We start from the raw sequence: 15,422 nt of genomic DNA on the forward strand, positions 1-15,422 counted from the left end.
AGAAAACAAAATCATTATTTCAAAGAGATATCTGCATTCCCATATTCATTGCAGCATTATTCATAACAGTCAAACATGCAAACAACTTGAGTCTTTTGACAGATGAATGAATAAAGAAAATGTGAGATATATATAATATAATATAATATAATATTTAATATAATATATATATAATGGAGTATTATTCACCCATAAAAAAGAAGAAAATCCTGCCATTTTAGAACAATATAGATGAACCTTGATGGCATTTTGCTAAGTGAAATGTCAGACAAATACTGTAGGGTCTCGCTTATATGTGGAATCTAAAAAGCTGAACTCATAGAGTAATTGGTGGTTGCCAGAGGCTGGGGAGTGGGGAAAATGGGGAGATGTTGGTCAAAGGGTACAAACTTCTAGTTATAAAGTGAATAAGTTCTGGGGATTTAATGTAAAGCATGGTGATTATACTTAAGAATACTGTATTATATAATTAAAAGTTGCTAAGAGAGTAGATCTTAAATGTTCTCTCCCCACCTACACACACAAATGATAACTATATGAGGTGATGGATGTGTTAACAACCTTATTTTGGCAATCATTTTGCAACATATACGTATATAAAATCATCGCTTTGTACACATTGCACTTATGCCATGTATATGTCAATTATATTTCAGTAAAGTTGGAAAAAAAACTGATCTCTGACTTCAACAGAAAAAATAAGAAACAGAAATCAGAAGACAGCAAAATGACATTGTTAAAGTGCTGAATAAAATAATTAATAATAATAATTATGATGATATACATGTCAACCTAGAATTTTATATCTGGTGACAATTTTTTCAAAGAAAGCAAAACAGAGACATTTTCATTCAAACAAAAGCTACAAAAACGCAGCTTCAGAAAATGTTAAACGAAAATTACAGAAAAAAGGAGAAATATACAAATTGATAATTGTGTTGTATATTTTAATATATCTCACTTAGTATTTCATAGAAAATGCCTCTAAAATGTAAGTAAAAAATATAGAAGATTTAAAAAAACCTATTGGCTGCTTTATATAATTGAAATTCATAGAATACTACTCACAAATATTAACAGATATACATTCTTTATAACCTATATGGAATATTTGCCAAAAGTAACTATATGCTGGGCTATAAGGCACATGAAAAGATGCTCATCATCAGTGATCATCAGGGAAATGCAGATCAAAACTACACTAAGATATCACCTTACACCTGTTAGAATGGCAAAAATAACCAAAACAAAAAGTAACAAATGTTGGAGAGGTTGTGGAGAAAAAGCAACCCTCACACGCTGCTGGTGGGAATGCAAACTGTTGCAGCCACTATGGAAAACAGTATGAAGATTTCTCAAAAAATTAAAAATAGAAATACCATATGACCCAGCCATCCCACTACTGGGTATCTATCCAAAGAGCTTGAAGTCAGCAATTCCAAAAGCCCCATGCAGCCCTATGTTCATCGCAGCATTATTTACAATAGCCAAGATGTGGAAGCAACCTAAGAGCCCATAAACAGATGACTGGATAAAGAAGATGTGGTATTTATATACAATGGAATGCTATTCAGCCATAAAAAAGAATAAAATTGTCCCATTCACAACAACATGGATGGACCTTGAGGGAATTATGTTAAGTGAAATAAGCCAGATAGAGAAAGACAATCTCTGTATGACTCCACTCGTACGTGGACGTTAAACATGTAGACAAAGAGAAGAGATTAGTGGTTACCAGGGGAAAGTGGGGGTGGAGGGTGGGCACAAAGGGTGAAGGGGTGCACCTACAACACGACTGACAGACAATGATGTACAAATGAATTTTCACAAGGTTGTAAACCATCATAATCTCAATAAAAAGTTAAAAAAAAACTCTCACAAAGAAACAATAGGCTCAAATGGCTTCACTGCTGAATTTTTCCAAACGCTTAAGGAACAAATAAAACCAATTTTACATCAAACCCTTTTAGTGAATAAAGAACTAAGAAACAGTTCCCAACTTATTTTATGAACCAGCATAACATCAATACCAAAACTTGACAAGGGCTATATGAGAAAGGAAAATTACAAGCCAATATCTCTCATGAACAGAAAGTTCTAAACAAGATTTAACAATCAAGAAATATATTAAAAGGATAATAGATTATAATCCAGGGACGGTTATCCCAAGAATGCCAAGTTGGTTTTAAATATTAAAATCAATCAATATAGTTCATCATTATCAGAGTGAAAGAGGACACGATTATCTTAATTGATGCAGAAAATGCCATGATAAAATTCAGCACCTGTATTAATTTTCAACTGTTGCTCAACAAATTAACAGCCTAAAACAGCATGCATTTATTATCTCAGAGTTAGGAGTGGGTTAGGAGTCCAGTCCTCTCGGCTGGGTCCTCTCTCTGCTCAGGTCTCCCATGGATACAATCAAAATGTTGTGTGGGCTGTGTTCCTTTCTGAAGCTCAAGGTCCTCTTCTAAGGTCACATGGTTGTTGTCAGAATTAAGCGCTTGTGGTTGGACCAAGTCGCCATTTTCTTGCTGGCTGTCAGCTGTGGGCCACTCTCTGGTCCTAGAGGCTGCTTGCAGCTCCTTGTCACATGCCCCATGGCAGGCGCTCTCACAGATCCTCTCACAACACAGCAGCTTAGATCTTGAAGACCATTAGGAAAGAGAGTTTCTGACCTCTAGACCCTCTCTTCAAGGGCTCACCTGCTTAGTTAGGCAGAATAATCTCCCTTTTGATTAACTCACTGTCAATTGATTGGGGATTTGAATCATATCTTCACAATTCCTTCGACTTTGTCATATAAAACAACCTATTCTCAAAAGTGACATCCTGTTTTATCCCCAGGTCCTGTCCACATTCAAGTGGAAGGGATTATACAGGGCAAGTACACCACGGGGCAGGAAGCTTAGTGGCCTTTCTAGAATTCTGTAGACCACAGAACTCATTTATGATTACAAATCTTAGCAAATTAGGAATAGATTTACCTTCCTTCATCTTATAAAGTCAGTCTTCAAAAACCCTACAGCTAACATCATATTTAGTGATAAAATACTGAACACTTTTCTCTTATCATTGAAAAATAAAGCATTCATTATCATCACCTTCATGAGCATTTTACTGAGGTTCCACTTAGTGCAGTAAAACAAGAAAAAGAAATAAAGGGGAAGTGTGGAACGAAATACAACTGACATTATTTGCACATGACATGATTATGTATATAGAAAATCCAAAAAAAATCTAGAAAGAAACTGATAGAAATAGTAAGCACATTTAGCAAGTTTCTGGATATTAAGCTAATATAAAAAATTAATTATATTTCTATATGGTAGCAAGAAACAATTGGAAATTAAAAATAAACATGATCTAAAATGACATAATTTAAAAACCTAAGAAATATTTCAGTGAAAGCTTTGCAAGATTTTTAGGGTTGAGATAAATTAAAAACCTAGATCAAAGGAGAGATACACCATGTTCATGATTTGGAAGGCTCCATATTAACATTCCCAAATTGATTTATAAATTCAATAAAATCCTAATCTAAATCCCAGTAGAGATTTTATTTGTGGAGGGGGATTATAAAAGTGATTCTAAATTTTATATGGAAATGCAAAGACCTAGAGTATCCAAGATAACCTTGGGGAATAAGAACAAAGTTGGAAGAATTACACTACCAGACTTCAAGACCTTATATAAAGCTACAGTTAATAAGATAGCACTTATTAACATAAGAATAGAGAAATATACTGATGTCACAAAAAATAAATAATCCAGATTTAAAGCACACAATACACTTGTTTTACAACAAAGACTCCACTGCATTTCAATTGAGGAAGAAGAGTCTTTTTAGTAATTAATACTAGAATAGGGGTTAGAAATTTTTTTTTTTATAAAGGGTGAAATAGTAAATATTTTAGATTTTGAAGGTCACGTACAGTTTCTGTCACATATATATTTTTTCTTTTTTGGTGAGGAAGATTTGCCCTCAGCTAACATTTGTGCCAGTCTTCCTCTATTTTGTATGTGGGATGCCTCCACAACATGGCTGATGAGTGGAGCAGCTCTGTGCCTGGGATCTGAACCCATGAACCCTGGGCTGCTGAAGCAGAGTGCGTGGAACTTTAACCACTAGGCTGCCAGGCTGGCCCCTCTGTCACATATTTTACTTAAAATTTTGTTCCCAACCCTTTAAAAACATAAACCAAATACCAAAACATTCCTAGCTCATTCAGCTGAACCCAAACAGGCTGCTGGCCAGATTATGTCCATGAGCTGTAGTTTGCCAATGCCTATGCTGCAGCAATTTTATAGCCATATGAAAACAGATTGAACCTTGGCCCCTACCTCAAAAATACATGCAAACATAATTTGAGATGGAGCATAGACTTCAATGTGATTGCAAAATAATAGTCTCTAGAAGAAAACATAGGCAACATATTAATGATGTTGATTAGGCAAAACTTTATTGTACTGGACACAAAATGAATAAACTTTATAAGAAAAAAATTATCAGACTATATTAAAATAAGAACTACCAGTCATCAAAAGACAACCTTATCAGATAGAAAAGATAAACAACAGACAGAGAGAAGATTATCTATCATCTATCTATCTATCTATCTATTTGGAAAGATACCTGGCAAGGATTCATATGAAGAATATATAGAATTTGTTCAAATATATATGAAGAAAAAAAATAGCTCAATAAAATATAGGACAAAATACTTGAATAGGCAATCACAAAAGGAAAATCCAAATGGCCAACAGACATATGAAAAGGCGGTCAACACGACTAGTTATCAGTCAAATGCAAATTAAAATAATGGTGAGATATCACAGCACATTTGCTAGATAGGCTAAAATTAAAACGATTGATCATATCAATGGGTGGGTGTGAGGATATGAAGTAACTAGAACTCACATGCTACTGATGAATGTAAATAATACTACTTATGTTCATCAAGTTTATCAACAGGAGAATAGATAAATAAATTGGGGCATAGTTATGCAATGAAAATGCACAGCAATAAAAGAGAATGACTTATATATGCTATAACGTGGATGAATTTCAGAGACGTTTTATTGAATAAAGAAGCCAACCGAAGAATACATACTATGTTATTATCTGATTATAAAGATCAATTTCAGGAAAAATTGATGAGAGAAAGGAGAGTAGATGTTTATCAGGATATGTAGACCTTCTGGAGTGCTATAAATGGTTTATATCTTGGTCTAACTGCAGGTTACATAGGTGTAAACCTTATAAATGTGTATAAATTCACCAAACTGTACACTTAAGATTAATGCACTTCACACTTGTGACTGTATCATATATCTCAAAACAAAAGATAGAGTTACGTCCTTGGGAAATTCCTTCCCTGAATTGCTGCCTATTCCCTTATAATTAAATGCTAAAAATTCACGCTTTTGGAAGAATCAAATAAAACTGATGAGGAGAAGAAATGACAGTAGGAAGAATACGATTAATAAAAAAATACATGTCCTGAGGTGCCTTTTATTAGCACTACTTTCTCAAGTACCACTCTTTATAACTACGTTGACTTTCTTGCAAATCTATGGTTAGCTCTCATTACTACATAAATTTGTATTTGCTTATAAAATCATCACATACTTTTCTGATTTTTGCCAAAGTTATAATGGTAAAGTATTGGATAGTTATAATTTTCAACACATCCAAATGAGACTAGGTGCAGTGCTAAATACTATAGTTTCAAGAATCTAAAAATATTAATATTCCTAACAATTTATCCTAAATTATGACTGACATTATTTGACTTCTCAGTGTTTGGAAGTATATGTATTGGAACTGACTAGAAAATAGGGAAGTTGGAACTCAGTTTAATTTATTGTTGCTAAAACTCTCACGCACTTTAATGCTATCTCATTTCCATTTAATTTAAAGTCCATTCCATCTTTGAAGTGGTAAATTGAATTAATAATTTTAGACACAGTTTTAAAGGTGCTCCTTTATGTTGCCAGGGCTGGTTAAGAAGGCAAAGAGTCAATATAAAAGAGGCAAATTATCACATCAAAAGCAAATTACAGGGAAGAGGAAGTGAAAGATGAGAGTTTTTGCATTCATTCAAAGTTAAGTTGTTATCAACATAAAATAGACTGTTATATATACAAGACGTTTGATTTAAGCTGCATGTAACCACAAAGCAAAAATCTACAGTAGATTCACGAAAGTTAAAGAAGAGGGAATGAAAGCATTTCACTACTGAAAATCACCAACTAACAAGGAAATACAGCAATAAACAAAGAAAGGAGCAGGAAGCTACAAAACAGCCAGAAAACAATTAATAAGTCTTTACCTATCAATAATTCCTTTAAATCTAAATGGGCTTAATTCTTCAAACAAGTCATACAGTGGCTGAATGAATAAAAAAAAAAGGCACAAATATGTGCTGCCTACAAGACTCCCTTCAACTTTAAGGACACACACAGACTGAATGTGAAAGGATGGAAAACTGAATGGAAACCAAAAGAAAGCAGTGGTAGCTATATTTTTGTAAGAAAAAATAGATTTTAAGAGAAAGGTTGTAATTGGAGACAAAGAAGGTCATGGTATAATGATAAAGGGGTCAATCCAACAAGAGGATATAACATCTGTAAATATTTATGCATCCAAAAAAGGAGCACCTAAATATATAAAGCAAATACTAACAGATTTGAAGGAAGAAACAGACAACAGTACAGTAAGAGTAGGGGACTTTAATACCACACTTTCAACAATGGAAATATATTCAAAAAATCAAAAAGGAAACATTGGACTTGAACTATACATCCGACTAAATGGACCTAACAGACACACACAGAACATTCTACCTAACACCAGCAGAATACATTTTTCTCAAGTGTACATAGAACATTCTCCAGGATAGATCACATATTAAGCCATAAAACATGACCTGAAAAACATAAGAAGATTGAAATCTTACCAATTATCTTTTCTGGCCACAATGGTATGAAACTAATAACAGGAGGAAAACTGGAAAATTCATAGGCTCAGATGATAGCATTTTTTAGCACTAAATTACTTTTTAATTAAGATATGTACTTTTTTTAGACATAATGCTATTGCACACAACATATTACAGCATAGTGTAAACATAATTTTTATATGCACTGGGAAACCAAAACATTTGTGACTCACTTTATTGCAATATTTGCTTTATTACGGTGGTCTGGAATCCAACTTGCGATATCTTCGAGGTATGCCTGTAGATAGATTCCTAGAAACACACAACCTACTAAGACTAAATAATGAAGAAATAGAAAATCTGAACAGACCGATAATGAGTAAGGAGATAGAATCAGTAATCAAAAACCTCCCAATAAAGAAAAGCCCAGGACAAAATGGTTTCACTGGTGAATTCTACCAAACATTTAAAGAAATAATTCCAATCCTTCCGAAACTCTTCCAAAAAATTGAAGAGCAGGGAACAATCCCAAACTCATTTTATAAGCCCAGCATTACCCTGATACCAAAGCCAGATAGGAACACTGCAAGAAAAGAGAATATACTAATATCCCTGATGAACACAGATGCACAAATTCTCAACAAAATACTGGCAAACTGACATCGACAGTATATTAAAAGGATCCTTTTAATGTGATCCTCCCATCATGATCAAGTGGGATTTATCTCCGGGATGCGAGATTGGTTCAACATGCACAAATCCGTATATGTGATATACCACATTAGTAGAAGGAAAGGTACAGTTGATCTGATCATCTCAATAGATGAAGAAAAAGCATTTGACAAAATTCAGCATCCTTTTATGATAAAAGTCCTCAATTAATTGGGTATAGAAGAAATATACCTTAACATAATAAATGCCATATATGACAAACCCACAGCAAACGTCAGACTCAATGGTGACAGGTTGAAAGCTTTCCTGCTAAGATCAAGAAGACAACAAGGGTGCCCACTCTTACGTCTCCTATTCAGCATAGTCCTGAAGTCCCACCAGAACAATCAGGCAAGAAAAAGAAATAAAAAGCATCCAGATTGAAAAGGAAGATGAAAAGCTATCTTTGTTGGCAGATGTTATGATCTTATATATAGAAAACCCTAAAGACACCACCAAAAACCTATTAGAACTAAGAAATGAATTCAGTCAAATTGCAAGATACAAAATCAATGTACAAAAATCAGTTGCATTTCTACACACTAACAGCAAAATATCTGAACAAGAAATAAAGAAAACAATCCCATTTACAATAGCATCTACAAAAATACTTAGGAAGAAATTTAACCAAGGAGGTGAAAAATCTGCATACTGAAAATTATAAGAAATTGATGAAAGAAATGGAAGAAGATGCAAATAAATGGAAGGATACTCTGTATTCATGGATTGAAAGAATTAATATTGTTAGAATGTCCGTACTACACAAAGCCATCTATAGATTCAATGCAATCTCCATCAAAATTCCAACAACACTTTTCACAGAAATAGATAAAAAATCCTAAAACTTGTATTAAACCACAAAAGATCCTGACTAGTCAAAACAATCTTGAGAAAGAACAAAAAACGCTGGAGGCATCACACTTCCTGATTTCAAACTTTATTATAAAGCTAGAGTACTCAAAATAGCATGATACTGGTGTAAAAAAGATACATAGACAAAGGGAACAGAATGAGAATGCAGAAATAAACCCACCGGTATATGATCAACTAATATTTGAGAAGCAAGCAAATAAGACACAATGGGGAAAGGATAGTTTCTTCAATAAATGGTGTTGGAAAAACTGGATAACCACATGCAGAAGAATGAAATTGAACTTCTAGTTTATACAACCCACAAAAATTAACTTGAAATGGATTAAAAACTTAAATGTAAGACCTGAAACCATAAGACTCCTAGAAAAAGACATGGGGAAAAGTCTTCTTGACATTGGTCTTGGCAAAGATTTTTTGGGTATGACACCAAAAGCATAAGCAACAAAAGGAAAAATCAACAAATGAGATTACAACAAATAAAAAGCTTCTGCACAGCAAAAGAAACAATCAGCAAAATAAAAAGGGAACCTATTGAATGGGAGAAAATATTTGCAAACCATATATCTGATAAAGGGTTAATATCCAAAATATATAAGGAACTCATACAACTCAATAGCAGAAAAACAAATAATCCAATTAAAAATGGGCAAAAGACTTGAACAGACATTTTCCTAAAGAAGACATAAAAATGGTCAACAGGTACAAGAAAGGAGGCTCAACATCAGTAATCTTCAGGGAAATGCAAATCAAAACCACGAGATATCACTTCACACCTGTTAGAATGGCTACTATCAAAAAGATAAAAACCAACAAGTACTGGGGAGGCCATGGAGAAAAGGGAGCTCTTATGCACTGTTGGTAGGAATGTAAATTGGTGCAGCCACTATGGAAAACAATGTGGAGGTTCCTCAAAAAATTCAAAATAGAACAACCATATGATGATACAGCAACCCCACTTCTGGGTATATATCCAAAGGCAATAAAAAAATAATATCGAGGAGGTATCTACAATCCCATGTTCATTGCAGTATTATTCACAATAGCCAAGACATGGAAACAACCTAAATGTTAATCAATGGATAAATGGGTAAAGAAAAAAATATACACAATGGAGTATTATTCAGCCATGAAAAAGAAGGAAATCCTGCCTTTTGTGACAATATGCATAGACCTTGAGGGCATTATGGTAAGTGAAATAAGTCAGACAGACAAAAACACAATACTATGTGTTCTCACTTATATGTGGAATCTAAAAAAACCAAACTCAGAGAATAGAATGGTGGTTGTCAGGGGCTGGGTGGTCGGGAAGTGGGAAGGTATTAGTCAAAATGTACAAACTCACAGGTATGAGATAAATAAGATCTGGGGATCTAATCTACAGCATGGTGACCGTAATTATCAATACCATATTATATACTTGAGAGTTTTTAAGAGAGTAGATCTTAAATGTTATCACCACACACACACGAAATCATGATTATAGGAAGAGATGGAGGCGTTAATTAACAGTTTGTGGTAATCATTTTGCAACATATGCATGTATCTAATCAGCACATTGTACACCTTAAACTTACATGTTTTATATGTCAATAATATCTCAATAAAGCTGGGAAAAAAAGATGACGAAGAGATAAATCTTAAAGGAAGTGACAAGAATCAGTTCTTTCTGAAAGCTGATGTTGTCATGACTATTCTGATGCAGAGCAAACCTGCCCTCTTAGATGGTAGAAACCAGTGAAAGCTCAACACAACACCACGTGCCTTGGGAACATCAGCGTAGGCCACATTCGAGAAAATTTTCCATCTTAAGCCTAGTGGAGGGTGAATGTGAGACAAGCATGGAAGCTGTGGTTACGATGTCTCCAATTTACCAAATCCCCAAAATAATTTCAGTTGTTATCCTACTGGGCTTTTCTGTGGCATTTAGTTGTGGTTAGCCAACTTCCTGCTGAGTGTCCTTTTGGCTTTCATGACAGTCTCTATCGACTGCATTCCTGTGTTTGCTTCCTGTACACATTCACTCAAGCTCTAAGCCCAGGAAACATTCTAGACCTTTCCCAATTCTCTAACCATCCTCACATTTTAAAAATAAAAATAGGGAATTTCTAATTCTTATTGATTTTACTTTCTTGAATGTTTCTCAAATTACTTTCTCAAAATGCTCCCTCTATTTCTCTCCCTGTTTTCCCTACCCTTGTTGTCATCTCCCATTGACTATTACAAGTTTATTAATCAGTCTCCTTGCCTCTTGTGTCTACCCTCTTAAATCCATCCATCTCATTTCATACAGAATAATGTAATCAAAATATAAATTTGTCTAACTTGTTCTCCTGCTGGAAGCAACTCAACAACTTGCCATTATTTTTACCATATTTTTTCAGTATGGCTGTCCTTATCTCCAGTTCCTGCCTCATAACCTACCAGCCTGCTTCCATTTAACGATCTAATTATTACAATTTCATTGCTTCATTTCACTGCTTCATGCTGCTTCGTGCTTTGGTGTTTATGCTTTTGCTCTTTACCTGAATCTCCTCTCCTCCTTTTTCATCTGGTAATTTTATGTTCAGGCTTTAATATGCATCTCATGTGGCACTTCCTCCAGGACAACTGCCCTGAGCCATTCAAATAAGCAAGATGCCCCTCCGCTGACTTCAATAGCACCCTGTGCATGTTTCTACCTTAGCACTAGCCTTATGGTGGTTGTTCTTCATTACACCATAAGTCCGCTGAACACAGGATAATGTATCATTTATCTTTGTTCCTCCAGTGCCTAGCACTGGGCCAGTCACACAGTAGACACTTGATAACTGCAGCTTGTGTGTCATCTTCTGATGTTGCATTTAAACTCTGATGCATATGTCACTGTTGTACTTGGGGCACTCAGAGGTGTTACAACAATTCTGGCTATTGCCAACATGAATAGCCATGCATATTAATCTAACTGATGAATAATATAACTTTTATTCTTATTTAGAAAATAGCTACACATGAGGTCCCTGTGTTTTTACAGGCAGGATTAAAAAATATCCAAGTATGATACTCAGGTGTTTTATTTTTCGTTTTTCTGCAGATCGCTGCCAATTCCTGGGGAAAGTCCTGGGGCGAGAATGGCTATTTCAGGATTCTTCGAGGAGTAAATGAGTCTGACATTGAAAAGTTGATTATCGCAGCTTGGGGCCAACTGACAAGTTCAGATGAACCGTAACATATCATTAAATTTCCACAAGGCCATGCATTTACGTAACCTCTTAAATTGAAATTAAGCAATGTGAGGTTCTCTGTGACCGTGGAATTTGTCTCTTCACCTTGTTATTATAACATGCCTGTCTTCTTGTTACACTCTAGGCTCTATGTTTCTGCTTCCTTTGTACTACTGAGTATATAAAAATACTGATAGAGGATAGCAGAGTAGCTTAATGCCTTTAAAGTTCCCTGGTTGTGTTTATTTTTCTCTCATGACGGTGTCCTTTTGACTTTGATAGTTCACGGTGTGACGGCACTCGTCTTGAAAAGTTCACAGCATTCATTTATAGAAATGATGTGGTTTCTCTGAGCAGTGAGAACTTCAGACAACAAAAAGCAACGGAAACACCAATTTACCATCCTTATGATTTTTTCAACCAAATCGTGTCTTCTTACTTCAGATCTTGTTTATGTTTTGGCAAATACAATGGAAATAGATTATTGTTTCCTCCATAAGCTAACATTTTCTTTCTTTTTATTTGCCTAAACCTAACTCACAATCCGAATCCAAAAGGGAAAATAACTGCCCACAGGAAATAAGTGCTCTTTATGGTCCTGTGTAATGGCCTGTGATGTGGACAAGATGGTAAGTAATGGAAAAGCTTAGAGAGTAGCAATAGAAATACAGTCTTGACACATATTACACCCCTATTTTTGGAAGCCAGTACACATTGTGTAAAGTCTATTAAAATCAGTTGCAAAACTGTGTTTGGAAAGATAATATATTTACCCCCTAAAACAGCAACATGATGCCACAAGTCAGAAAGAATAAATACACTTTATCACAACCATTTCACAGTTCACTGCTTGAGATGCTAAAAAGTAAGCTAAATTGGCACTAATTTGCATCTAATTTTTATTTTCGTTCTCTGTAGTCAGAGAAACAAAAATAGCATCATCATAATGGTTGGGAAAGGATATAATCTTTTAATTCACTGGCATCTTAAATGGCAAACTAATAAATGGAGAAGCGAAGTTGATCAGTAAGTGAGAATGGCCAGTTATAATTACAATGGTCTGGTACCAATGGCCTTAATATCTGGACACTCTGTCATCTATATTTTCAGTGTGGGGCTTTTCTATGTTGTTGTGTCCAAAGGTGTCGTGATTTAGATAAGTCAGACGTGCTGAAAACCTGAGGAAGCCAAGCACAGAACAGTGAAGTGTTGCTGCAATTGTCGTTTCTCCATCCATCACTGCAGATTTGTCGAAGAAGCATCCATTCATTTGGCTCTCACCTAGAAAATATACATGAGGCTGGTTCACCTTATTGGGCTTGGCCAATGTTCCCTCAGAGGGCTGAGAAATAATTTGGTTTTATCTCAGTCTGGATTCCTCTGGAAGGAGCCTCTGAGATGAGGTTTTAAGTGCAAGTGGTCTGGGCAGAGAAGGGAACACTGAGAAGGAACTGGGGCATTGACACAGGGTAGTGAAGGCAGACTATATAGGTGCATTACCAAGCAAAGCACCCCACAGGCAACTAGTTCTTATCCCACTAGGAACTGTTACACATTCCTCAGATACGTCGCCCAAGAAAGATGTTCTTTGGTTGTGGGCTGCTCCTGGGGGCCGTGAATTCCCTTGTTGTTCTGATCTGACGTAAGGGTGGGAAAAGCAGGTTCCAGAATCAAGAAAAAATCCACAGGCCAAGAAAAGTAGGTTTTCATGGTCGGATGTTAGATTGATGTCCACTGAAACGGCACAGAGAGGCTATGTAGGCAGGGTACCAACAGCGTCTCTGCTACAGGTGTTAAAACACTTCTAAAACATTCCTTAGATGTTCAACACTGAGGAAGTAATGAATAATAAGGCACTAAAATGCCAGATGCTTTTAAAAACATTTATGGGGTTAAGTTGATCCAACCTTGTCCTTGTTATTTAAATGGACAAAAATTGTTGGAATTAATTTTTGCATTTTGGTTTATGTGTCTAGATTGTAGGCCTGGAGTCTGCTGTTTTAAAATTTCCTTCTTTTCTAATGACCCCAACTGATGAGGAAACTGATCACAAAGATTGAAGGAAAAAGAAAGAAAATACCACAATAGTCAGTCCCATTGGAAGGCACAAGACGTATTTGTCAAGCAATTACAGACCAGGAGCTAGAGGAGAGAGAGAAATTAACTGAGACAGAAGTATAGCAATGGGGTATGGAAAATATTATTCCTGAGGTTGGTTGAGTTAGTGTCTTCCTTTGAACGATGTTGCTTCTCATTTGCACAACTTTAAAGAGCATGTTTGGTTCTATTTATTATCCAAAGGCCCCTAGCCAACCTTCAGAAAATAGTGATTGGCATATTCCTTTGCAACTCTAGGGACTGAGTAACTATTTGCAGAATTGATCTGATTGATGACTAGATAGTTTTCACCTACAGTGTGGCTTTTCTTGGCCTGCGGGTGTGCCCTCCTCACCTCAGCTTGGACTGAGCAATGGGAAGGACCACACAGTTGGTACATGTGTCTTTAGAGTTCCTGTTTCTGTCTGCATATATGGAGTCTTATTATTTTGAGTTAGGAATATACAGGAGAAAAATTCTCCATGAAGATCATTTAACTCAACCAGGACAATGTCTCTCAGATTGGATAATACTGTGAGCACTAAGATTTGGTTTTCTTCCTGTTCAATCAAATGTATGTAGCGTTTATGTGCTTTTTATGAGATCCAGTTTAAACTGGTTACTGTATATAGTTTTTCCCGGAAAAAGAGGAACTTGTCCCAATAAAGCACATTGAATTAAAGCTTGGTCATTCCACTTTGTTAAATAATGCTTCTTTCTTCAGGAGTCGTTAGAAAATATACACAAGGAAGAAGTGCAAAAGACCGTGAAGATAGATAGGACTCATGTTCTTTCCTGCTTCACCATGTTCGAGTGTTATCTCATTCTATTCTAAACAATGAAAAGGCTTTCCCAGCTTCTTAAAATGCATATTCACAAATTTTCTTAAAAATGCATAAAATGGAATGAAGTTTGTTAGTTGATATGCAACCAGAAAAAAAAAAGGAACCTCTCTAAGCGTTTCCAACCAAAGGAATATTGTGAAAGAATTGGCTACATAGGTGATGGAGGGACACAGAAGACAAAAGAGGATGGTGAACCAGTCCAGAGAAGAGCAACAGTAGGAAGCTGCCATTGTCCCTAGACTGAAGCGACAAAGTGAAGAAGTGGGTTACTGGAATGTAGAAGCTGGGGTTTTCCTCGTGGTAGCTGGAAGCAGGGCTGGCCTGTCTGGTGGAAGCTGGAGTCATGAAAAGACGTGGTTTTGACAAATTTGCCAACTGAGGCAGAGAGAAAAGGGGAGACACACTGAGGCTTCTCCTTTCCTCATGACTTCCAACTCTCCTCGGTGCTTCTCATTGACTGATCCTGCTGACAGCTGATTCAGGAGGTTATGAAATTAAGCTGTCAAAGTTGGCCTCTACCCTTTATCAGATACAGAAGAGAACAGGATAAGAGCAAAGAAAAAAGATGATAAACATAAAAAATAAATATTTTGGTTCATCCTATGTAGGTATTGGAAATTAAGATTACATAAGTGAATAGTTTCTCAATGATGGCTTAGCTCATGAACTCAGTCCTTAGTTAATACATATGTCTTAAATATTATAATGTTTGCTATTACATGTTCCTTTTTTTTTTTTTTTTTGGTTAA

General features: G+C 35.6%; 1 protein-coding gene across 1 annotated transcript in view; it reads left to right on the top strand.

Moving 5' to 3' along the window:
• The window catches only part of TINAG (tubulointerstitial nephritis antigen), an 88,386-nt gene extending 73,876 nt beyond the window's left edge, over nt 1-14,510 (top strand). Inside the window, exon 11 of the mRNA XM_070584804.1 lies at nt 11,602-14,510. Coding sequence (XP_070440905.1) covers nt 11,602-11,736 — 135 coding nt within the window. The 3' untranslated portion in view covers nt 11,737-14,510. The remainder of the gene's footprint in view (nt 1-11,601) is intronic.
• The last annotated feature ends 912 nt before the right edge of the window (nt 14,511-15,422 follow it).

Source organism: Equus przewalskii, chromosome 19, assembly GCF_037783145.1.
Source record: "Equus przewalskii isolate Varuska chromosome 19, EquPr2, whole genome shotgun sequence".
Classification (NCBI taxonomy): Eukaryota; Metazoa; Chordata; class Mammalia; order Perissodactyla; family Equidae; genus Equus; species Equus przewalskii.